This window comes from Mytilus trossulus, chromosome 7 (assembly GCF_036588685.1).
Source record: "Mytilus trossulus isolate FHL-02 chromosome 7, PNRI_Mtr1.1.1.hap1, whole genome shotgun sequence".
NCBI classification, from domain to species: Eukaryota; Metazoa; Mollusca; class Bivalvia; order Mytilida; family Mytilidae; genus Mytilus; species Mytilus trossulus.
Genome location: NC_086379.1, coordinates 61,981,181 through 62,007,517, shown reverse-complemented (window position 1 = coordinate 62,007,517; position 26,337 = coordinate 61,981,181). Strand labels below are relative to the sequence as shown.

The 26,337-nt window shown below is 31.6% G+C and overlaps 2 protein-coding genes across 3 annotated transcripts in view; both read left to right on the top strand.

Moving 5' to 3' along the window:
* Positions 1-26,337, top strand: part of LOC134725485 (choline O-acetyltransferase-like) — an 82,265-nt gene that overhangs the window by 18,515 nt on the left and 37,413 nt on the right. Inside the window, exon 3 of one of the 2 annotated variants that reach the window (XM_063589333.1) lies at positions 10,407-10,448. The exons of the other annotated variant lie outside the window; for it this stretch is intronic. The gene's annotated coding sequence lies outside the window, so the exon portion shown is untranslated. The remainder of the gene's footprint in view (positions 1-10,406; positions 10,449-26,337) is intronic. 2 annotated transcript variants of the gene reach the window in all.
* Positions 6,731-8,416, top strand: LOC134726577 (probable vesicular acetylcholine transporter-B). Its single transcript, XM_063590984.1, has one exon. The coding sequence runs from the start codon at positions 6,731-6,733 to the stop codon at positions 8,414-8,416; it is 1,686 nt and encodes a 561-aa protein (XP_063447054.1).

Genomic DNA, 26,337 nt, shown 5'->3' with positions numbered 1-26,337 from the left:
TGTACGTCTTAATTGGATTTCATACAAATCACCTGCAGTTTACAGATACTAGATTATTTATTTAGTCTATATTTCATCTATTTACAGTATCAAGTTATTATTAGCCAGGTTACTTTCGGGACACGTTCACAAAGGGTGACACTAGTGATACATTGGCCTGTATGCATGAATTTCGATCTTACGTAAATGAAAATAACGGTTGACTATGCTAATTGTTATCAAAGGTATCAGGATTATAATTTAGTACTACGTTTCGTCTACTTAAGACTCATCATTTACGCTCATATCAAAATATTTAAAAAGCCAAACAAGTACAAAATTGTAGAGCATTGAGGATCCAAAATTCAACAATATTTTTGTCAAATACGGCTTAGGTAGTCTATGCCTGGAATAAGAAAGTCCGTAGTTTTTCGCTAAATCTTCTGTACCTCTGTTGAGAAACTTTCAGTTGCATTTCACTCGCATTAAAAAGAATAAAGACATACAACTTTAAATTTTTAAGCTTTTTCTCCATAAATTTTCACACATAGACTAAATACATTTTTAGTTGACATTATTCCCGCATTGCCATACCATTTCCTTAGTTGCCCACACAGCAAGGTCTGCAGTGAAAGAATGAAAACAAATACGAACAATGATGAATAACTTAATTCCTAATGATACGGGTTACATGTTTGCCCCTGGGATGCGAGCTTTGTGGTGTCTCAAGATTTATTAATTAAAGAATTACCACATTGTAGGAAAACCATAATGAAAAACGAGGAAATGTATATAAGGTTATATTCCAATTATCATAGTATATTATTACATGAAAAACCAAGAAGAACAAAATAGGCCTGAAGAAAGTTATCGATAAAGTAAAAGTATACCTACATTTGGGAATTAAAAGTATGGATGCAAAATGAAGAAAAAAAATGAATTTAAAAAAAGCTTAAAACTTTTGTATTAATTTGTTCGCCAAAAATATATATATATATAAAAGAAACTGATAGCGTGTAATTTTTCCAGATGTCGTCTGTATTATCGTTGTCATGGGACAGCAACTACTCAATCGATTTGTTTGACTGCCTATCCCTGAGTTTAGAAATCCAAAAGTTCTAGTATTTAAAATAAATATTAAATACAATATACATCAATAGTCTTTATGTAATCCAAGAACAAGAAAGCGATAGTAAAACATGCAAATATCACATAAGTAAACGCCAATGACATTTCACAAAATGTTCCCTGATATATTATGCTGCTGTCCCAGAATATATATTTCACTATTACTATAAATCGTGTCTGTAACACTTCTCTAATAGCACATTTTTGGATGATTTATATACATCAATTTGGTTTAATGCTTAACAAAAAAATATAACCTAAAAAAGGAAACAGTTAAATACTTAAAAACATAAAATTAAAGTTGATCATCATAAATATTTTACATTTTGTGTAAAGAACGTAGACGTGTTAGATGTAAATTACGCTATCATTTAAAAGAATTTAATAAGCATTAGTCTGAGAATTATCGAAATTGATTAGAAATGCATTTTTAAATGTACTTCTATGATAGCTTATGCAAGATTGTTTGATGATTTATTATTGATGAATTATTCAAAACAGTTTAACCTGGTAGTGTGGTATCAATGCATACCATAAATTACGCGGGTTTTATGGATGCGGGGGACAGTTCATAGATGATGTTATAAAGTACTGTGTTATATTTTTTTAAGACCTCTCTCGAACTCCAAGTAAAACAGATATACATTTTTTAGGTATCATCAGTTTGTTATGATTCGTGTAGTAAGGTTCATTTACATATCCACTAGTATTGCAAAACTATTAACCGACCCAAAACTGTTATCAATATTTCTCTAACTCTATGGGAATTTATCCCTTTCCGAACCCATTGTATAAAAAAATTTAATCAACGTGTGGTTGCTGGTGATCTCAAAAGATCATTGGATGATTTTAAGGGTCATGACCTTTTTAGCTAACTGAATGAATCAAAATATGCTAACAGGTGTTAATGAAATTGACAACTTCGTGCAATGTAAAAGGCACTCGAAGGGGATTTTCGGTTAACAAAAAAAAAATGTCTTTTTAATCATTAGAGAAACAGATTCTTACATAGTTACTCGTGGATTATCGGATTTATCCAATCTCGATAGTTAAATTATAAATTTTAAAGTCCTCGCCGAGGCGGCTCGGACTTTAAAATTGATAATTTAACTATCTCGATTGGATAAATCCGATAATCCACTGGTATCAATGTAAGAATCTATATATATATACAAATAAATCTTAAGAAATTAAAATTGAAACATATTACTTATTTCAACTAATGTTGGTAGCTTTTGTCATTTTTTATTATTTTTCTATATGACAAGTCACCAAGACTGAGGTAAAACTTGTTCTGACATAAAATATGATTAGTGTGTCCTACAGTTAAATTTTCAAAATTGTTTGAAAACACTTATTTTTTTCTACCTTCAAATACAGATGGCCATATGTTGTTGTTATGTTGTACCACTTCTTGAGTTCTACCCCGCCATTTTATGTATGTGCCTGTCCGAAGTCAAGAGCCTGCAATTCAGGGATTGTCGCTTGTTGCGGTGTAACATATTGGTTTTTTCGTTCATTATATTTAGTTCATAAATTAGACTGTTAGTTTTTGCGTTTGAATTGTTTTACATTTGTCATTTTGGGGCCTTTTATAGCTGACTTTGCTGTATGGGCTTTGATCATGGATCCATGGTTGTCTTATTTCTTTTAATTTGGTCTCTTGCGGACATATCACATCTTATTTGAATATAAGACAGATGTTTTGCACAATATTACTTTTCGTGCTCGTAAACGTAATTGATTTGGGTTTCAACTGTTTAAGTTAGTGTTTTATACAGCTTTGAATTTCCAAAAGGGGGACGAAAGATACCAGAAGGATAGTCAAACTCATAGATAAAAAAAACTGACACCGAGCCTCAAATAAAAAGACAAACAGACAAAAAATAGTACAGCAGATACAACTTAGAAAACTAAAGACTAAGCAACACGAACTCCACCAAATACTGGGGTGGTATCAGGTGCTTCGGAAGGGTAAGCAGATCCTGCTTCACATGTGGCACAAGTCGTGTTACTTATGTTATTACAAAGCCGTTAAATAGTCGTATTCGGTAGGTCACATTCATGAAAGGGAAGGAGATTGTAGTTACGACATAAGGACCATAACCGATATCAGCTGTGAAACGTTTATTCCATAACGGCCAACCAACTCGTGATGGCGCAACTTCCATTCATTTTGTTCCTAGTATTTAGATAAAAAAAAGTGCTATAAATATTGTAAGTTTTAGATCTATAGCTTTTAAGATAATGTACAGAATGTTGGTAGTTTTATTCCTTAATATCAAACCACAGAGCTGACTCTGACCAAAATGACTAGTTTATTAGTTAACCAAATGAAGTTCATACTACATCACATTAGATTAATGTCGTGCAAAATCTGTGCATTTAGGTTTAAAGAAATAACATGTTCTACTGGAAAGTAATCATCTCGTCCGGAACAAATACAAATCTTACTTGAGGAACCATTTCACCGTTGAATAAACAAATTTATTCAATGTACAATGATAAAATCGATAGAGTTCTTATCTCAGATCAAAAACGGCTTCAAGCGCATCAAAGTAGATCAATTGAAAATATCTTAGCAGAGTTTATGAGGATCTTTAACTTTACTAATTAAATCAACAAGCAGTGATTCTAATTATGGCTTTTGTCATTGGAATCTTGATTAGGCTTGTTCTGTTTGGCACTTAAAGCGATGTTTTTGGAAATCATTGTGCTAATATGTAATAAAAATTTAATAGATCGCATTTTTATATATATTTTTATTAATTAATTGGAAACGTTCAACAACAAAAAAAACAAAGGAGATGAATACATTCAACTTCAGGTTGCTGTATGTCATTCAACGGAGAGCAAAACGCATGCCCTAAAGTAAGCTTTAAAAACAGATCGAAATAAGACGAAAACTAACGACAATCATTACCACACAAACTTGGCTTTTGTGTATAAAAGTATAGACAGGCACGTACAAATGAGTCGGAATTACATAATTTAGCCATTAACCCTCAACAAGACAGTTGTTTGCTGTTTATATCACACAATAAAAACTAACTTTTAAAATCAGTTGTTATTGTCTAGATGTATCCGATTTCCACAAAGCACATACACAACTAGGACTTATTTTGAGTACAAATGAATTCACAAAAATATAAATATAAATAAAAATTCATACTTGAATTTGGGGTCTATTAATGTTATTCATTTAAGAATTGAATGTTTCTTTTTGTTACTACATTCAGGTGTGAAATCGTGGACCAAAGGCGCTTCATTCTAAAAATGTTCGCACGGTCAACGCTTTCACAACCCTACGAAGATACAAAAAGAAGCATTCAATACTTATAATTACACTTTTTAGCTATGATTATGAAAACACAAATTTATCATTTTTTTTTAATTCACCTGTGCACTTTATAGAGGGACCTCATGTTATCATGACTGGTAAATTTTATTAAATAATGCAATTGCTTAAGGAATAACACGTGATGTGTAGTAGTCAATCAGAATAACGAATAATAATGAAACTAATATCTAATGTAATTATATAAATATATATTAAAAATACCAGTTTCAATGTATGATAAACAAATCGTCAAAGTACATGTATCCTACAAAATATGACAGTTTTGCAAATGAGATAATATTTTTCTTAACTTTGTGTTTTCTCCTCGATGTTTTCTTTCTTGTAAAACCATCAAGAGACCGTTATCTCTTGAATCAAATACATAGGCCTACAAAGTCTCATCCGATAATTATATAGAAGTAGTTCTATAGACATGTTAATGATAAAGCACAGGTAAAATTAAACGATGTCGCATTAAAGGCACCTATCTCATTGTTAGACAAGACATAGAAAATAATGCTATACACGATTTGAAAAAAAAAGCATTATCAGGTTTTAATTTGGTACACCGTACACTTGTTTCGGTTATATAACACTCGTCGTGGCATTGGAAGGCTAAATATACGAAGGTGAAAAGCATTTAAAACAAGTTATTTAAAAACAAATGAGCCAGATTAAGCTACGGCAATCTATTGGGATGGAGGTTGTAGACAATCTTATTGTTTCAATCGCTTCAACATTCTGTAAACAGTAAAATGACAGCACATAACCGTTTTAATGGTGCCTTATGTCAACACAAAAATGCATTAGGGATTAAACGTCCACAGGCAATCGCATCGACACAGTGGTTATAAAAACTTATAAATAAAAGTAACTAAGCTAATAATTTGGTACGCTTAACGGGCATTTCGTCTACATGAGGCTCATCAGTCAGGCAAGACATATGCGAAAAAAAGTGTAGACCATTTAAAACTAAATTCTAAATGTTGTGCCAAATATAACTATGACAGTACATATTCGGGGTAGAAAACATCAGTGTTTCGAACAGTTGAACATGTTTAAACAGTTCATTCACAGCAAATAATCGTATGAATGAAAATATGGATAAAGACAATGAAAATCGCAGATTATAAATACTATAACTTAATATGTCCTTATGGTTCACATGTTTGCCATTGAGTTAGGAATTTTGTTGTTTAATGTTTCATAGAAAAAATGTAATTTTTAAAGGACTAAATATAATGTGAAGGTTCGATACCGCTAAAAATACTGGTCTAACCTACAATTTAGTATATAATCGAAGTACCCGTACCCGTTAAAAAATAATGATCTAGCATTTACTTTTTTAATGATCTCCGTTTGGTCGCAAGTTGACCAATTATTATCGAGAAACCATTCTGGATTTCTAGTTGTTTTTCATCAAAGATTCTCTAATTGTTTGTTTTATTGTCGTTCATAGAATCGAAAGTATAACATTCAACTTACATATATGAGAATCACGAAATCTTTACAAAACTAATCATAATTTTGAATTCTTCTCCTGTAAAGTTGTGTTTAAGGATTGTGACATGTCTTTTACTTCGGTCATGACTTAGTTTTATTTTGATATAATAGTTTTTTTAATTTTTTTAAATTAATCAAAGTATTATTGCTTTTTTGCTGTTAACAATTTACTCAATCTACAGCTTCAATTAAGTATCCCTTAAATTAGTTATTGAATATTTAGGGAAAAATATTTAATAAGTATATCTATAAAGTAAGTTGTATTTATTACATACAATATAATAGTTTCTTATTGTCCTATCGGTACGTGTTTCTGCCAACTTGCTTACAAATGTATAGTATTAAAAACAAACCGACATGTAATGCCAAAATATAAATTGGACCATTTGTACTATCATACCTTTTCAGTTTATGTAAAAAAACAAGAACACCAACACATATGCTTAATTGTGAGGTTTTGTGTCAGCCAGGATTTCACATAGTAGACAAAGACGTATTGATTCTGTTATTAAGTAAAGAGAAAAGTGAGATGGTCTACACGAACTTGTTTCCTATGACTGTAATTGCTTTTGATTTTGAACAACTTTGGATCGAATCTGAAATACTTATTTCTTCTACTTCGAAGGCTTCCCAAAAGAAAAAGTACAGACTGAAGGAGACAAGAGAGCAACAACACATACATTAAAATGGAATAACAGTGTTCTATGTAAAGACTTAAGGTAACTTTTTCTTGGAATATACGGATTTTACTGTGAACAATTTTCGGAGGAATTAATCAAAATGGTGTCGTTTAGTTTGGATTTTGTGAGAACTAAAGCGGGGGACCTAATGCAGAGCGCCAACGATAAAATTCAAAATCCAGTATCTCAGCGTCGACTGGTTCTTATAATAGTGTGTATTGCACTTCTTCTAGATAACATGTTATATATGGTGATCGTTCCTATTATACCAATATATCTACAAGACATGTTTAGCAATGAGGAGAGTAAAACTACAGCTATGCCATATATAAACAATGTAACATCAATGTATAATTATTCTTATCTGTACAACAAAGACAATCACTGGAATAAAACACTAACAACAACTACAACAAAAGGTCCACTCGATATACCACCTCCACCAATTAATTATGGTGAAGGTGGGGGTGCTATTGGTATACTTTTTGCTTCTAAAGCTATTATGCAACTGATGATAAATCCATTTACTGGTGCTCTCATAGATAGAATTGGATATGACAGACCACTGATGATAGGTTTAACCATTATGTTCTTTTCGACAATTGTTTTCGCGTTTGGAAATTCGTATGCAGTTTTATTTCTAGCTAGAAGTCTTCAAGGGGTTGGTTCGGCTTTTGCAGATACATCAGGCTTTGCTATGATTGCCGACAGATATCGGGAAGATTCAGAACGAACAAAAGCACTCGGAATAGCTCAGTCATTTATATCATTTGGATGTCTTGTAGCACCACCTATCGGCGGTGTCCTGTATCAGTTTGCAGGAAAAGTTGTTCCATTCATTGTCTTGGCGTCTTTTTGTTTAATAGATGGTATTCTTTTGTTATTCGTGATGAAACCATTACGTCAGGAAAGGCTTATGACTTCAAAAGAGGATCGCCCAAAAGGAACACCAATATATAGATTACTGATGGATCCTTATATTTTAGTAGCAGCTGGTGCATTAGCAATGTCAAATGTTGCATTAGCATTCTTAGAACCAACTATTGCTATGTGGATGGAAGGAACTATGCAAGCCACACAATGGCAAATCGGTCTTGTTTGGCTACCATCATTTCTTCCTTATCTGGGAGGTGTTTATTTGACTATAACGATTGTAAGGAATTTTCCTCGCTACCACTGGGTAATTTGTTGCGTAGGCCTAGTTATTGAAGGTGTAAGTTGCTTAATAATGCCATTTACGGAGGCGTTTTTTGTAGTGTTGTTCCCAATAATGGGGATTTGTATTGGCGTAGCATTAGTTGATACAGCAATATTACCGCTTCTAGGATACGTTGTAGATGTACGATATGTTTCGGTGTACGGTAGTGTATATGCCATTGCTGATATTTCTTATTCGTTAGCATATGCACTAGGTCCTATTGTGGCAGGTCAGATAGTTCAAACAATAGGATTTACATGGTTAAATGTGGGTATTTTTCTCAGCAATATACTTTATGCTCCCTTATTGTACAAATTAAAGAACTTTTACGACTATACACCATTTACCAACGAATGTGATGTTCTTGTGTCTGATCCACCATCTAAACATTACAATACATATCTTCAAAACGGCTCGATCACAGACGGAAAAATGTCGGAAGTGGGCGCCATCAATGGAGAAAATCACTTGAAAGTGACAAATGGAAAAGCGATGCACGCCAAAAATGGTTATCACGATGACTCGGAGGAAATAGACTACTTTGAAGCAAAACCATCAGAACCATTTTCCTTTTACAGTCGACATTAAACATTTATCTTAACATTATTGATAGAATTGTCGTGTTGTTCTAGACTAAATCTTTGCTATCATAACGCTCAGACATTATGTTCAAAACATGATATCGTTACTATTCCATAAAAGTAGAGGCTTGCTATAGATAATGTCAATATTTTCTCCAGAAACACAAACTTTATTTTACCATTAGGTGCTCACTGTGACCTGATACTTTTAAACATAGTATTTGTTGTTTTAGACATAAATTGACTACATAGACATTGCGTTGTCTTCTCATTCTAGAATTCTATTGTTCAAAATGATAAGACAAAGTAGGACTTTTTTGTTCTGTGAATGATTACAAAAAATAAAAATAAAATGCATACAAACCAATTGTTTATCGTTCGATACATGCAGTTATAAGTTTTGATATACTTATATTTAGAATGCTTAATATTTAAATATACTTTTATTGAAATTAAATGTTTTCATAAGCTGAAGACTATCTGTTCAAATCACACTTTACCAACCGTGTACCATTTATAGTATATGTAAACAATAGGGTATTTAAATCCGCAAATGAATGAGCAAATTGATAACTCAACATGACAAAAAAAAAATGCATTAACCCCACTATTTTGCCATGTGCCTGTCCAAAACCAAAAAATTCGTCAGAAATAATCTTTTGTTAAATTTTGATGCTGTTTAGTTAAAAACCAAGACTGTTTAGCATTGGTGGCAAATCTTCGTAGTCTCTACTTTATTTATTCACGACCTTTTTTAAAGTAAATTTTCGGTTCGTTCAAATAGTTTTAGAAGACACCCAAGATCTATCGAAAAAATCAACATATGAATATCTAAAAATAGGAAAACAATTGACAATGTGTCTGACTTCGGACCGGCATATATACAGTTATCGGGGTTGAAGTTTGCATCCATTTTTCTTTAAAAAAAATCTGCTGCTCTATTCGGATTTTCTCGTGTAATCCAAAACTTTTCTCCATTTATGTCCAACCATATTTTGTTATATAAGAGTGGTTATGAAGTTAATTTAGTTAAATTTTGATTACTGACAAAATGTCTGACATTTTTAAAATAAATATATAAAAAAACATTTTGCTGTTTTTATTAAAACTCATATTTTATGTACATAAACTACCATTATGATTGTCTATATCATCAAAAGCAGTGGAAAAGCTTGCATCCAAGCGTATCATACGACCAAAAAGTGTACTATGGCTTTGTTTTACATGATGAATAATGGAAATTGAAATCAAAAACTTTTACGATCACTATCACATGTGGCTGACTGATAAGTTGTTTCAATGTAACGAATCATTAGCGAAATGTTTTTGCAACCTAGTAATTTTGGAACCTGAACAGTCGAGTGACCTGTAGATTTACCGATTGTATCATCATCACTTTCTGAGCATTGTAACACGGATTGGTTGAAGTATGCTACAAGATACTTACTCTGTTGGTTAACCTATTCTCGCTCGTTTTAAAGTTCATAAATTATCTTTTTTTTAATTATAACCTTATTTGCACCTTTTAAATTGATTTAAGAAATTCAAAAATTGGGTACTAGTAACTATTGTTGTGTTTAATATTTAGGGACCCTTTCAAATGATTATTTGACTAACTGGAGCGTAGTTGCTAGCGGTAACAATCCATATAACCTTAGGTCGGAGTTTCATTCTTACATTGCAGACATGAAGAGATTATGAATATCTTACCACAAGTTCCATTACTGCGTTCTCTGACAAATGTATGGTCTATTAAAGACAACTTCTTGTAAATTATGGATTTTTAAAATTCTTCTACAAATATACCGTTGGAAAATTCAGTGGAATCAACAACGTTCTTTCATTGAAACACTACATATGAATAAGGAGGTGCGCTATTATCGTCAATCAGAAAAAAACTGTTCCTTCTTTTTTTTATTTCCCGTGATCTCTATCGTCAATAACTGCATTATTCAATTATTTTTATTTACTATTTATTAATTTATTTTGGCTTTCAGAATAATCAAGAAATAACGTGTACTTATCGTTTGGATTTACAGGTATGTAATGCACCCAATTATAAAGTGTTATTATACTCCGTCAAAATTTTCCCTACAAAAAAATGTTGTATTTGTTTTCTTCTCATTGCACTAAATATATATTATTAAGCTCTGTGTGGTCAGGGTAGTTTGTCGTTTACCGTATTACAGAGAACTTCAGATTAAGGTTACTACCGAAAGAAGAGGTTTGCTTCATATATGGGTCTTTTCCACGATATAGACATACCACACATACCGCATCTTCTTTTTGCTATAGATGGTAGAATTTAAACATGACAAACGGGATGCTTGTTTTGTCGACCCATCCGGTGAACTTTCTTTGAGAATTCATAATAATGTGGATTAATTTTTTTTTCGTGGGTATCAATTTTGGTGGATTGCTAAAAACTTGCATATTCGTGGGTATTTGATTTCGTGTTTTTTTTTTCCAATCTCTGTATGAAAGGTCTATTGAAAGTATGATATTCGTTGAACATCTTAATTCGTGGTTCACCTGTAGCAACGAAACCCACGAAAATTGGTATCCAACGACCAATAATTAATCCACAGTATATCTTTAGTTTGTGTTTGTTACCCTGATTTGTATAAATCGCTTTGCGAAATAAGAATAGTTATCAAAAGTACCAGGATTATAAACAAAGAACAGTTGTAAACTTCTGTTGCCTTGATTAGGTCCAACTTATGTTATTGACTACGCAAGGAAAATAAGTAACTTCTTAATAACAGGGATATATTTTTCTTTTGTCAAAACAGTTATAATGTTAAGTAATTTACTCGAACACAATACGTAGATCTACAAAGACGTACATATTGGAAGCAAATTAGAAAGGCATTGGTAATTATTTTCGCTTTTCATGTACATTTGCTTAACAATACAAGATAGCTGTAACTGTTCAACACAAAAACCATCTTATTCTATATTGAGATAATACAATATCTAGCAACAACAATAACACATGTCCTATGTTCATATAAAGGAATGATTTACCAATTATCTAGAAAAGTATTAGAGGAAAGATTGCAGATACTTCGCTAAAGTACAATTCCAATAGCAAATAAATGATCTTCGTTGATATGCAATTTATATTGTAAAGCATGTTACTAGCTTTTATTATTAAGTATAGGTTATTCGCCATAAAACAAAACAAATATGCCAAACAATCGTATTTAAGGATATACTTAGGTGAGGTTAGGTGAAAATTAAGAAATTAAAATTGATACTGTAAACGTGTAGAGCATCAATTAAGGATAAAGATAAGCTAAAAATATTGATAGGTCGTGGACCTCCTTTTCGAGGTATTTGAGATTTAAAATATGGCAGGAAAAGGCTGACTCGGACTTTTACCTTATATTTGCATTGGTCTTATTTGTGTCTCAAAACAAAACAAAGAAGATCAAGAATCTTCTGAAATTTTGGTAAAATACCTTTCATGAGCTATTTCGTCTTTAAGTTATATGAAAAAATTAATGGGTGTTATAGGGCAAAATATTTAACATTGTATTTTATGGAAAAACACCAAGGATCCCAAATATTTGACACAAATTCCAAAACCTCACCTACTTAAATACTTAAATTAAAATAGCATCGAAAATCACGAAGGTCGTAGCATATGATCGTAATGTGGAATTTCTACGTTTTACATGGAGTAAAGTGAAATTTTTAAACACCATTAAAACTTGCATAGTGCGAATATGAAAATATGCATTAATCTATATTAATTCAATCTAAGTTTATATAAATGCCAAAATAAAAACCTTTCTCTAAAAAAAGGTGTATTATAAAAAAAAAAACCTTTAACTAAAAAGTAACCAATATGGTTGAGCATAATAATGAAAAATATGTCAAAAATTGTGAACTACTGTTTTAAAATTGTAAACTTGAAGTATTAATAATACGTTTGAGAGAGCAACAAAAAATATATAACTGACCAAACGTATCTAAAATCCTTATATGGAAAAATGTTATAAAATAGTATAAAAACTTTGAATATGTCATACAGAGAGGGAAAATACTTCCAGAATAATATGCCAATAACTTTTTCCAATGATAAACGTGGAATCAATAATTAATTTCTACCCAATTCATCAGATAACCTCAGTTAAAACTGCACAGATAATTGGGAATATTGGCAATTTTGAATTGACAAAATCAGCGGTTTCTCAAAGTTTTTAATGCTGATATAAAGAACTATCGACATTCCTCAGGGTTTTATTATTATATCATGCACAATGAAATATTTTATGTTATTGGATTACAAAGTTTGTTTTTGTCATGTTTAGGAGATAAACAGCCTTTGATTAATGCAAGGATATCGTGCTCGCTCTTGTTTTCTTGATTCCGATTAAAAGACATATTTCATCAAAGTATCAGTACAAGTCAGTCGGTAAAGTTTTGCATTAGTTAGCTTTTTACGCACAATATAAAAGCCAAAATTTAATGAAAGAAACAAATAAATCGGTTTCACATCTTATTAATTTCAGTTTGAGCAATACACCTAAATCCCTCAGCCTTTTATGCCAAGAAGCGTTTCATGACCGAACAGACTATACAAATTGCCTTTACTTATCGTCAATTTATCCTTACTGTACCTGATGATATTTTTTATTTAAATAACGTGTGTTTCGTATGATACAGTTCTCTTCACTGTACAAAATTCAATTATGACGTCAAATTATTGAATTTTCTATTGTAACGTAACGAAAAAGACAACACTGTGCCTGATGACGTACCACACAAGGTACACATCCTTTAGCAGATCATTGATAAAAGCAAAACAAAGTACCGAACTCCAAGGCAAACTTAAAAAAGAAAAGTCCATAAAAACTAAAAAAATCAAACGCTTCCACCAAAAAATTAGATTATTAGTTTGTCAGCATATTGTCTACAAATTATTACAGGAACAAATTATACCAAAACTTATGTAACGTGATGTTTTCCCATTCTCGACATTTATTTTAAAAAGAACTTTAAACGCTCGGCAAGTCTCGGTTTTTAAATTTGAATATTTCAATGTAAATACTTTAGCTTATCAATATATATATCTTCGTAATAAATTAAAATTAGTCAATCTGAAATAACCAAAATCTAAATTTGGAAGACACGAAAAATTATGATTTTTTTCGACGTAAAGCTTGATATTAAATTGTTTGCATTTTGTTTAAGTGTTTCAATAGTTCCTTTATATACCCGAAGCCGTTTTCTTTTTGTTGCACTTCAGTGTTCCTGTTGTTCCAATGTTTTCCTTTTATAGTTGACGTGTTTCCCTCGGTTTTAGTTTGTAACCCGGATTTGTTTTCTCTCAATCGATTTATACTTTTGAACACCGGTAAACTACTGTTCCCTTATCTATGTTCATGTTTCCAAAATTGATCATGCAAAATATTTCACCATGCAGACTACCTGTGAGGGTTACCTTTGAAAACGTTTAGTTCTTGAATGGTCAGAACTATTATGCTCAAAACTGAAATCACAAATGTTCAATGATAAAAGTCACTGAATTTTTAAGAATAAGAAGGGCCTTTTTCTGTTCTGATAGTTTCGATTTTCCTTTGGTTTACTGTTAGTACCATAGGAAGATAATCTTATACAGCGTTGAAATGCGTCGTAGTCTTAAAATGCTGTCATGCCATTTTAGATATAGAACCTAGGTGGTCGAGTGGTGTAGCGCGTCAAGCATACTAGTGCAAGGTGTTTTGGTGCCAGTATATCTCAGTAGCATGCTTTAAGAAAAAAAAAATCCTTCCGCAAATTTACAGATCTTACATTGATGGGGTGGATTATATATATACACACACACACACATATATATAAACCAAAAAATCATCAGGGAATCTTAGTTTAGCGAAATAAATAATATGAGCGTCATTGATGAGTCTTATGTGGACGAAACGCGCGTCTGGCGTACTAAATTCTAATCCTGGTACCATTGAAAACTATTTTACCAAAGTTATACAACACATAAACTACACACAGTATAATTTCATTTACAATGGTTATAACAACTATAATTCATGTACACACCATATAAATTACACATAGTATACATAGATAAAAGAAGGTAGTTTGAAACATATTACAACATGTTAGATCTTAATGTAAGTAAGAAATATAAGTTTACCCCAAGTTACATAGTTCTCTAAGATTATTTAAGCTCATGTATTGTATATATTTAAAGAGCTATGACCATCTTAGAATGTTTAAATAAAGGCAACAGTAGTATACCGCTGTTCAAAACTCATAAATCCATGGACAAAAAACAAAATCGGGGTAACAAACCAAAACCGAGCGAAACGCATTAAACATAAGAGGAGAACAACGACACATAACGCTGAAATAGACAAGTTTAACTTACTGTTAAGTATCTATTCATTGAATTTGAGAGCAGAGTTTTTGACATTGCTATCGCTAAATGTGTTAATAATTTTATTTCGTATAATGTTAATTCATCAAAATGCTATACAATGACGCTCATAACCAAAACAACACATGGCTACCTCAAAGTCACACAGGAAATCTTTTCAATTTTTTTTTTAATTAGAATGTTTTGATTAATTTTAATAATCAGGTACAATGTAGTCTTGAACGACAAAACATGATGCAAGTCAAGATATACTCCTTAGAAAGATATCAAAGCTCTGGTCTATGTTTCCCTACCTCCGCAAGAGAAACAATACATTGAAATTAATGTCGAAGATATATTGTAAAAGCGACGAAAAAACATGAGGAAAAGTCAATATTTCCACCAAACTCGCAAAGCTGAAAAGTAAAATCACAAAAATACTGAACTCCGGGGGAAATTCAAACGGAAAGTCCCTAATCAAAGGCAAAATCAAACGATAAAACACATCAAACGAATGGAAAATAACTGTCATATTCCTAAATTTATTTACTGTTTTCTTGAAATTGCTAGGCTGTATTTTTTGCATTATTTTTTTTTTTTTTTAGAAATATAAGAAATTGAAAACAAAAACAGGCCTTATATTGTTCCTTAGAGATACGTGATAATTTTAAAAGCGATTCAAAAATCAATGGTTGTTTCGCAAAAACAAAATATTGGTGTCAAGGTGTGTCCCTTTGTTCAGTGAACCAACCATGATATACTAAAAACGTACCTGCCATTACATAGTTCCGAACTTCGTGACAGGGTTATCGTTTCAGTTTACGAATGAATACTTAAAATACACAAATAAGATTTGTATACTTGATAGTTGATACATTCTTCTGAAATAATGAATTGCTTTCGGGAATGGAATGAATTCCCAACTGACATTTGGAAAAAAGGAAGTCATCATTAATTTAACTAATAAGCGATGCATTGTAGACATTCTATACTTGTTTACAGCAAATCAAACTTCAGATGCTTTTAAAAGATCTGCAAATCATAGTCTGTTACGATTTCCATATTTATCTCTTTCCAATGCACGGAAATAGATCGTGTAAAACTGCTCTTTGCACGATATTTTAATCGGTTATTGTCAGCAAAGCTTTAATTAACTCCATTAGCCATTTTATTTCTTAATGAACATCTGTTTGCAGGTAAAGCTTTAATTCATTGTGCAAATCACCAAAGTGACTCTGTTAAAACGTTTTAATGTGTTAAACATGTCAGTAACTAAACCGTTAAGCTCACTTTTTGTAACATTGATTGAAAAACTCAGGAAATCTGCATGGTGACCTTTGTTTGCATGTTAATAGTTGAAAATGATTACGAAATGAAGTCGTTGATAAATTAACAATCCGATACAGTTATTGTTAACATTCGTTTTTATTACCAGAAAATGCAATCAAAACACAGAACTGTAAATTTGATCGTGTTAATTAAATTTTCAGAAAACAGTGAAGGTTTATTTTTTCATCTCTTACAATGATTCTTGTTAAAGAATATTACATTCTAAGCCTGAAGTTATGATAATAAAACAGCATACACAATTGTAAACGCGGCAATACAGAGGACATGTTTTAGTCTTGTTGGGAAAATTTATTGACAAATATGATACTTTTATTATTAGATCTTTTCATTTTCTATTTATTGATTTGCTAATAACATATTTTTAATGTTTTTTATTTACACATATACTTGGGGCATGAAACAATTACAGTTTGAATTCTTTTCATTTTGTATGTCATTACTGTATTAAAACTACCGCAATGGAATGTATGAAACATTGATTTTATCAACGAATAAAGTATTTGTTTTTCAATCATTATTTTTTTTAAATCGGGCGTTTAGTTTTCTCTTTTGAATTGTTTTACATTTGTCATGTCGTGTTGTTTTTTTTGCTGACTTTGCATTATGTTGAAGGCCGTGCGATGATCTGCAGTTGTTGATTTCTGTTCCAATTGGTTTCTTGTAGAGAAATGTGTCTTTGGTAATCAAACCCTATATTCTTATTCTTATACTTTGAGCTTATTTTAAAAATATAATTGTGTATATTTAACAATGTCATGCTCATTTGGGAGCGAAAGAACTCTTGTTACATTTCTTTCTGACCAACAGCGTTTTTATGTATTGCCTTATTAGGGACATTGATTACAAGATTATAGCTAATAAGAAGTAAAATGACTCTCACATGCCGGAAGATATTTGGCGCCCAAAATGTAAAAAATAAAATAAACATGTACATTTCACGTCAATCTATCAGCAGAAATATACAAGCGTATGTTACCGATAGCAGGATTGGCGATACATCTATCATTAAAAAAATATAATTATATATATACATTATTTTTTCTTCATTTGAACTCGCCTAGAAAACTTTATGCCTTAAACAAAGTCAACAGTAGTATACTGACGTTCAAAAGTCATAAATCGATTGAGAATAGTAACTCCGGCTAAAACAGAGTAAAACACATCTTTAACTTTAGAAGAAAATCAATGGAACACCAGAAACACTGAAGTGCAACAAAAATAATCGACAATAAAAAATATATCATACATAGAAACGAACTATTTGATAACGTTGCCTGTTTTTGTTTGTTCTTAATGATTTAGACCCCTTATGTTTTATTTACATTTTTTAGTTTGCTTTAAACCTATTTGATTTAGAGAGTACCTGATGCAGGTTACTTTGGACACTGTATACTTTTAATATACAGTAGAAGGAATTAAGATATTATCATTACGTCGTCTGACTTTAATCATGATTGAACCTCGGATACTATCCTCCTGAACAAATAGCCCATTGATATAATCCATCCGTTGGTATTGCCCATCCAACTTGTGTTGCAAATGTGTTTTGATTGTGTATTTTTTAACAATGGATGGTAAAATAATGTTATGTCGGGGAAAAGAAAAATGTGTGCTCATAACTACAAAAACCTGTATTTCGATTGGTTGTATACTGAGTTTGATTGATATCGTTTTACCGGAAGGCCTTATCATTCCGAACAGTTTGGTCCCTGTAGAGGTTCAAGTTTCTGATAACATATAGAACAATCGGCGTTCCATTGAAGATTAACGTTATTATCCACACGTTTTGGAGATTTGTTTTGTCTTGTACATTTATCTCCAAGTATTCATCGTAATACTATAAGTATTTGTTGTTGTTGTATAATTTTATAAAAGGAGATGCAAAGTTTCAACTGTATAGACACTAAATGATAAATATAAAAAAACGATATTAGTTTCTGGCTTTGTTATACTAGCTATAAACGAAAACAGAAATTAAAACCACATAGTTTGGACTTGTAAGCATTTTGATATAAACTGCAGCTGTCAAGTCTCTAGCACTTCATTTGATAAATCAAAACAATGTTTGCAATAAAACTGATGTCATAATCCAGTTATAAGCTCTGCCTGATTGAAACGTCAAATCTAAGTGTGAACATTGGCTGTTGATTACTATTTTGTTTTAAATAACCTTCAATCTAGTTACCAAAGTCATAATAGTATTTCCTTCAACATTAAGATGGAAGTTTTCAGGTTTCCATATGGGACTTTTTATATCTCTGTTGTAATTAAATGAGCGTAGAACTTGAAATAACATCGTATCTGTTACGTATGCCTGTCTTTCGTCAGTCAATACCTAACTTGTCATACGGCTTAAAGCTTGTGATTTTTTAATATGCTATCGTATCATATTTGATATCACGACGCTCATTGACGAATGCTATTAACTTGCAATATCGGGGTTTTTGATTGTGCTATTAAATATTCATTAATCATGTATTTCAAGCAGATTCCCTTATTTAACAGAACGCTATTTCCGGGATTATTTTGTTTTATGGCCTACAAAATCGTCAACATTTACGTGTCGACGGTGGACAAAACCAAATGAAGTTATATTAAACCCTTGTTTGATTGCTTAGTGTGTTGATGAAGTGACATTTATTTCAATCTTCGACATTGTACTTACCACTTCTATGAAAGATGTATGTTTCAAGGCGCGGATGGATATTGATTTCTGTAGAAAGGGTGTAATAGACATCAGAAGTGGTTCTTTATTTGTCAAACTACGCGATAATTAATTCGATCATTCCTTCAATCAACCATCAACGAGTTCCGTAAACAGCCAAAAATCTCAGCGTCTGTCGACACTTTAATACTTGAAACACGCAAAACCTGTCAGGGAATGTTTTAAGTGGAAGGGAAATCCATGTTGTATAGCAATTTAAGGTGTACAATACGTCTTAAAACCTTCTCTTGATAGATTTATAACAAACTTTAGAGAAAATAACTTGGTAAATGGGAAAGTATTACGGAATACAATTATTTACAGTGTGACCTAATTATGAATAAATAAAATCATGCGTATCACGTATATTCAGAAATAGGAAAGCATTCTATGAATTTCCAAAACCTTCCCGTTTCAAAAGGAAGTTGTTACATTTGTAATTAGGGAAAGAATAACTTGTCATTAACAGAAATACAAACCTCTGAACACATACATGACAGATATATTCATTGTAGCTCTTTCCTGTAAAGATAAATGCTGGGTTATTCTTATTTTTTAATTAACTATATATAGGACATAGAACATGAGCTTTGTGTATAGCCAATCGTTACTTTGAAGACGATGGTTTTCATATCATCTTCCAAGGATGTTGCTGTTCAATTATAATTATTATTCATAAATTAAATGTTACAAAGGTTTTAAATGCAAATATTTAGTTAAACTATTATAGCACCTTGAAGTTCATAAAATCTACACGGAGATAGCTATTTAGAATGATGTCGGTGACCATCTCTTTATTCATTTAGTAATATATTTCCTTTGACAGAGGCAGCATTTGCAGAATTGGTAACGGATACAAATTTATGAAGTTTAAAGCTTTAATTTTGAATTTTGAGAATAATCTGTGTATGGAGGTAGACTAACAAGACAGTACTAAAACCTAAAATATTATTATCACTTTTGTAAATAAAAATTAATCTAGAACTTTGTAAGCTATGATCTTGCTGATTCCGTATTAACAATTTACGTGCATACATATCAGTATATTGTTATGTATTTTTACTTGAATAAACCCCTGAACCCAAACAATGGTCTGATTCAATAAATCTTACACAATGTACGAACCTTATTTTCATTATTTGATGAACACAGTTAAAGATATTGAAAAATGGGTGTCCGAAATATTTTTTCGGTTAACATATTTTGTGAAAATTTCAAAAGAAAGTACACAGCATATCTATTAAGGTGAACCTAAATTCGAAACAAAATCTTGTTGAAATAAAAGAAAATCATTTGAGCAATATTTTCTGTCCAAAATGATTTTGGGTTCCGTTTGCTTTTCTTTACTAACTTTTAATTACCTCCCTTGCCTATCAACTATGTTTCGTGACAGTTATGAAAAGACTTCTTACTTCCTATAAGGAAAAGAAAACGATAAAAGAGAGCATTTGGCTTATGGCAGAGTTCGTAAAGTGTCTAGTAATAAATAATCAGCAGGTGCACATAACGAACAATTAGCATTATTCGTTATAACTTCTTTAATTTTGAAAAGCATATTCATAAAATGACTGTTCCCAGCAGTCAGCACTTCTGTGTTGACATGAACTATCATCGATATAGTCATATCTATAAATTTACTGTTTTACAACTTTTCATTTTTTTGAAATACTTAGGCTTTTCTACCTCAGGAGTAGATGAACTAAGATGTATTTGAAAAACACTTTTAGTAATGTTTGGTCCTCAATGCTCTTCAACTACAGACTTTATTTGGCATTTTGAATCTATTTTCAGAATTGATTCGATTGTTACTGATGAGTCTTTTTGAGGTGCATATATACATAATTTTAATCCTGGTGTATATTATGAGTTTAATTGATACGCAATAGGTTTTTGTAACTTGTATTTTTGCTAGTATTAGGTCACTACGTAAAAGAAATCATTTCCTTTTTAAAAGTAATCGTGCATGTCTCCCAAGATTAAATATAAGATTGTAGTATGAATTACTGTAACATATAACTGATGGTAGTTAATTTGATCTTTTACTATTAAAAGAAATACGAATATGGAAAGTCTGGCTGCGTACGATTGATGTGTTCTTTTGATTGTAGGTTGTAAGAATGATATACCACTGGCGTCATGCCACTCTACTTCTAAATTAAACATATACCCACACAGTGCATAAAAAAACAACAAGAGCCTTTAACTCCATCGAACATATATCAAAGTAGAAAACTTGCAATCTAAGATATCGAACGCAGGGATAACCAATATGTTTGGCCAAAACGAGAAGAGATATTGAAGTTTCTGTTTATCTTTAGTAGAACCGGCTATGATTTATGTTATGTGTAGGTCTGATAATGATACTTAAGTTAGTTCTATACTATAATTATTGGTTTGATCGTCAGTCGTCTAAATCGGTTTATAAGATGCGAGAGAAAAGACAGTTACTAGTTATTTTTAATTTTTTAAATATATTTTAGAAGGCAAAAGTTAATCTGCTCGTGAAAATCATTAAATGGTTATGTAAAACTTTTCCAGGTTCATGTAGAATCTACTTTACAAAATACCAAACTATATATGTTTACAAAACCTGCTACTACTAGGGATGTGTTTATAGACCTGGACTGTTCACGGGGGAAACAAAACCTAAACTTGTATAGGAACTGCCTGTCGGAAATGTAAACTTACTTCGAATATATGTGAAAGATGATAGATAGAAAACGTGTAAATCTCTTTATGAAGTTTTCTGTAGAAAAGGCAAGAACATACTAAATGGGTAGAAAAATCAAAAGGTGGAGAAGAAATAAAACATTATGAGCAAGTAATTAATTCGAAGGGACAAAACATAATACATAGTAATCACAGCACAGAAAAACAAGTGATGAACCATACTAACTTCACCAAAAATCTGTAAACCATGTTTCCATCGACAGGAAACCTCCAATAGTAGAATCTCAATTTTCTGTTGAAAAGTAAAAATCCTATAATATTTGCGAACATGACTGTATAGTACATGTAGTTACGATAAACATACACTACATGTATGGTCATCTCTACCATAGGCCAACCAAGTTAATACTGATCCTTAAGATTTGGAAATTAAGAATCAAGTTTACCAAGCCATATCCTCATAAGCAGCAACCCTCTTTTAAAAATAGTTACATGGGAAAGTGAAGTAATTGTCGACGAACAATAAACTTAGTATGACGCTAACGCTCAGGATTACATTCGAATATCACGGCCCATGCCATGTGTAAATTTCCAACAAATCTTTGATTTCCATGAATTATTTCTTAAATACACATTTGTGTGTAAAAAAAACCCACTGGCCACGCAGAACTACTTTACATGGAAAATCATATCGTCAAAGTCCATAAAATATTGCATAACTTTGTTATAAGAACTACGTCCCTAGATCCAGTAGGACAATACACAACTCGTTTATCAGTACTCAAATTTCCATTGGGAATTCCATAGGTCGACAATAGTACATGGCCTTGTAAAGTAAATAGTTCAGTAAATAGTTCCATTTACGAAGTCAAATCCCGTACAACAAAACTAAACTAAGATGAAGTTAAGTAATGTCATAATTGGAGTCATATCATATAACTTATAGAAATATTCATACATACAGTATGTTACCTTGTTGATAATTCTCCCAGGGGCTACTAATTCAAGATCATAATTCTATTAATATTGAATCTATCAATAGCAAATATTAAACATTAAACAATTGTATTATGTTCTCACATTAATGATAAATTATCGGTTATTAGTATAGTTAATTATTGGTGTCATATACTTACACGTGACTTAATAAGATCACATGGATGAGAGCAGTTTTCCTCTTGTTTGCACAGAATTAATGGTTTTATGATGAAATTATTCATTTGGAATGGAAACACGGTACATATAATACCGCACATTGAATTTCATCAAAATCATTAAAAAAAATGACTACACAGGTTAGTTTTTTCGTTTGAATCGTTTTACATTGTCCTATTGGGGCCTTTTATAGCTGACTATGTGGTATGAGCTTTGCTCATTGTTGAAGGTCGTACAATGACCTGTAATTGTTATTGTTTGTGTCAATTTGGTTTCATGGACTGTTGTCTCATTGGCAATCATACCATAGCTTTTTTTTTATATTTTCAAGCAAAACATCGACAAAGGGAACATTGTGCATTTTTCATAATTATATGACCCTCACAATTGGTTTCTGCCATTTCTATTGATATAATTCGCATTTGATTTAACCGTTTTTATTACTAAAACAGATTTTTTTTTATCTTCAAATTTAAAAAAAAAAACCATTAAGGAGTTAAGCTTCAAAATGGGTCAGTGTTCGGAGATTTGAATGTAAACTAGGTAAAAACAAAGTTGTTATGAGCAAACGTACACGATGTAGAAGTATACAGTTGTACAGCGACCAAAGTTCAAGGGAATATTTTTTTTTAGTGCCAGTGTACTTATCTACAGTTTTATTTCAGATATGTTTGTTTCTTTCACCGTTTTCTATCAGTTTATAAACTTTCTTAATGTAATCAATGGACAACATTGAAGACCTGTTGGGGACCTTCTGCTGGTTTTTTTTTGTTTTTTTCTTCGGTCGGGTTGTTTTCTCTTTGACACATTCCCCATGTCCATTCTCAATTTTACCTTCAGGTTACTAAGTATAAAAAAATATATATATATAATTAATATCAGGTTTAATGTAGGGTTTCTAGCAAGTATGTTTCATAAAACTTGTCGTATAGATTACTATTGTATCTAGTAGTTTGTTAGACCATCTCCATTGCTATCAATAAATGAAAGGAACAATTCTATTAACCACTGATACCAAGCGACTCATTTTATAAAAATACTTACGTTAACAAAAGACTCGTAAGTCATGATCATTTCAGAATAACTTCATTCTAATTTTTGTCGTAAGATTTTCTGTGAAAAGTGCCTTTGACAAACCAAATAACCATAAACAAACAGTAGTTAAAACAAAATCTGAACGTTTCCTCCTTGAACTTTAGACAGTATTCCCACTTTGTTAAGTATCGCTTTATGTCCTTTCAGATTGATTCTGCAATACAACAATCAGACATCAATATAAAAAAGTTAACAAAATACTGTTGACGAGAAATTGAATTGTAGGTCCGGTAATAGGACATACTAAAGTTTTGTAAACATGGATGTGCAATTACCGTTATGTAAGATGCTTTTCTCGCCAACACAGTTTTCAAACGTTCGATTGGCATAAATCAAATAAGTCTTTTTTATGGTGAAAAAGAAATATTTCGATATCACAAATTATTCCCATAGTTTTAAAAAAATCAGATTGTTGCTAGTACTTTTAAACAAACCTTTGATTTTTGCATCGATCTTACTATATCATTAGTAAAACATGTACACTTAGCAGGTTCCAAAACAATTAAAGGCTATTATTCGTTAACAGATAAAAAGATACAACTGCAAAACAACAAACAAAATGTCATACTTCTCTTACATTATAAAAAGATATATAAAAATAAATAGCTTGGCGATGTCATGCACCAAGTTTTTATTTGCTGCTGAATATCATTTTTGTTTTTCTCGTTTGATTTATTTTACATACATGTGTCAATTCGAGGACGTATAAAACTAACTATGCGATATAGCTTTTGCTAATATTTGAGACCGTAAGTTGACCTATAGTTGTTAACTTCTACGTCATTTTGTTTTAGTGGAGAGTTGTCTCATTTGCAATCATATACAACATCTTTGTATTACCAAATAACCGTCTAGTCGTCGATAAAAAAAATAAGAAGTTGAAAATTGCCAATAAGAAAACTCTACCAGAAACCAAATGACATAAATTAAGGTTAACAACTGAAGGTCGCCATACAGCTTTTAACAATGAGCAAAACACATACCTCATAGTCAGCTATGAAAGGCACCGAAATGATAAATGTTTGACTTTTCAAACGTGAAAATAACTATTTAATTTGATATGTAACAAGAATGTGTCCCCAGTACACGGATGCCCCACTCGCACTATCATTTTTTATGTTCAATTGACCATGAAATTGGGGTTAAATCTCTAATTTGGCATTGAAATTAGAAAGAGCATAGCATAGGGAACATGTGTACTAAGTTTTAGGTTGATTGAACTTCACCATTTTCAAAAACTACCTTGAGCAAAAACTTTAACCTGAAGCGGGACAGACGGACGAACGAACGAACGAACGCACGCACATACCAAAAAACATCATGCCCCTCTACTATCGTAGGTGGGGCATAAAAAGAAAACAATGAACGATATCCATATATGATATACAGCCACTTGCTTACAGGCTTCTGACTTGGGACAAGCACATACAGAATGTTCCGGACTTCAAACAAGTTTGCGGGCGCCCTGCCCTCTAGCTTACATATAATTGTGTTACAATACAACATATAGACAAAATATATGAATCAATTGAAAAGGATTGACTCCTATGTCTCTTTTCATAAAAAAAAAAAGGCTTTAGTCGGTTAACATGAATTTGATAGCTTATGCCCATGTAACTGTTCCACGTCCCAAAAAGATAAAGAACTAAAAAGAAACTACCACAGAGCAGTCGTATAAACATATAAAAATGCATTAAGAGATCACACAAGCCAAACACTATGAATATGTGGTGTGTTAAACTATTTGTTCATATCTCAACCATCACCACTTGATGATAGCGCAAAAGAATTCGTTAAGAAATCTAACATGAACTAAAAATTATGTTTGAAATTAAAACCAAAACCTAAACATAGTCAAGCGGTTATTTGAAAAATAAAAAAAATCAAGTTCATGTCTGCTTCAATTATGCTCACTCTTCACCCAAAGTTTTGAAAGCAAAATGAATCGAATATGACGGTGATAAAGTTAGTTACAAAAACTGTATACAGTCAAAGCAAACAACCGATTTCAAAATTAAAATTTTTACCGGCAGTATTATTGTAAAAATGTATAGAAGTGGGGTTTATTAAAATCATGTGCAAATTTTGTAAGGGACGGATAAGAAACAATTTAAGTTATAAGAAACTCTACTCCTATGTCTCTTTTCATAAAAAAAAAGAAGAAAAAAAAAGATATTAATTCTATTAACTGTGAGTGTTCGTCCCTTACTAGTATTTCGTTTGTATTCTTACGGTTTTATATGTAGAGGATTTCTTTCACTAAATAAAACACCATATTTTAGTGCTTTCCTGAACAACAAACGCCGGAGAGAAGAGAAACATTATAGATATGAAAATAAGAAGATCTGGTATGATTACCAATTTGACAACTCTCCACAACAGAGACCAATTTTTGGCCGTTGGTTGATGAAGTCTCACGTCTTATTTTGTCCATTTTTATGGACTCACCCCCCCCCCCCCTCCTATTTAAAATTAACCTTCGAATTATACATTGTGTCTGTCACTGACATTTTCACTTTTGGTAAGTTTATTAAAAGGTGGAACATCGAATCATTCACTTCGTAGAACCAAGCAT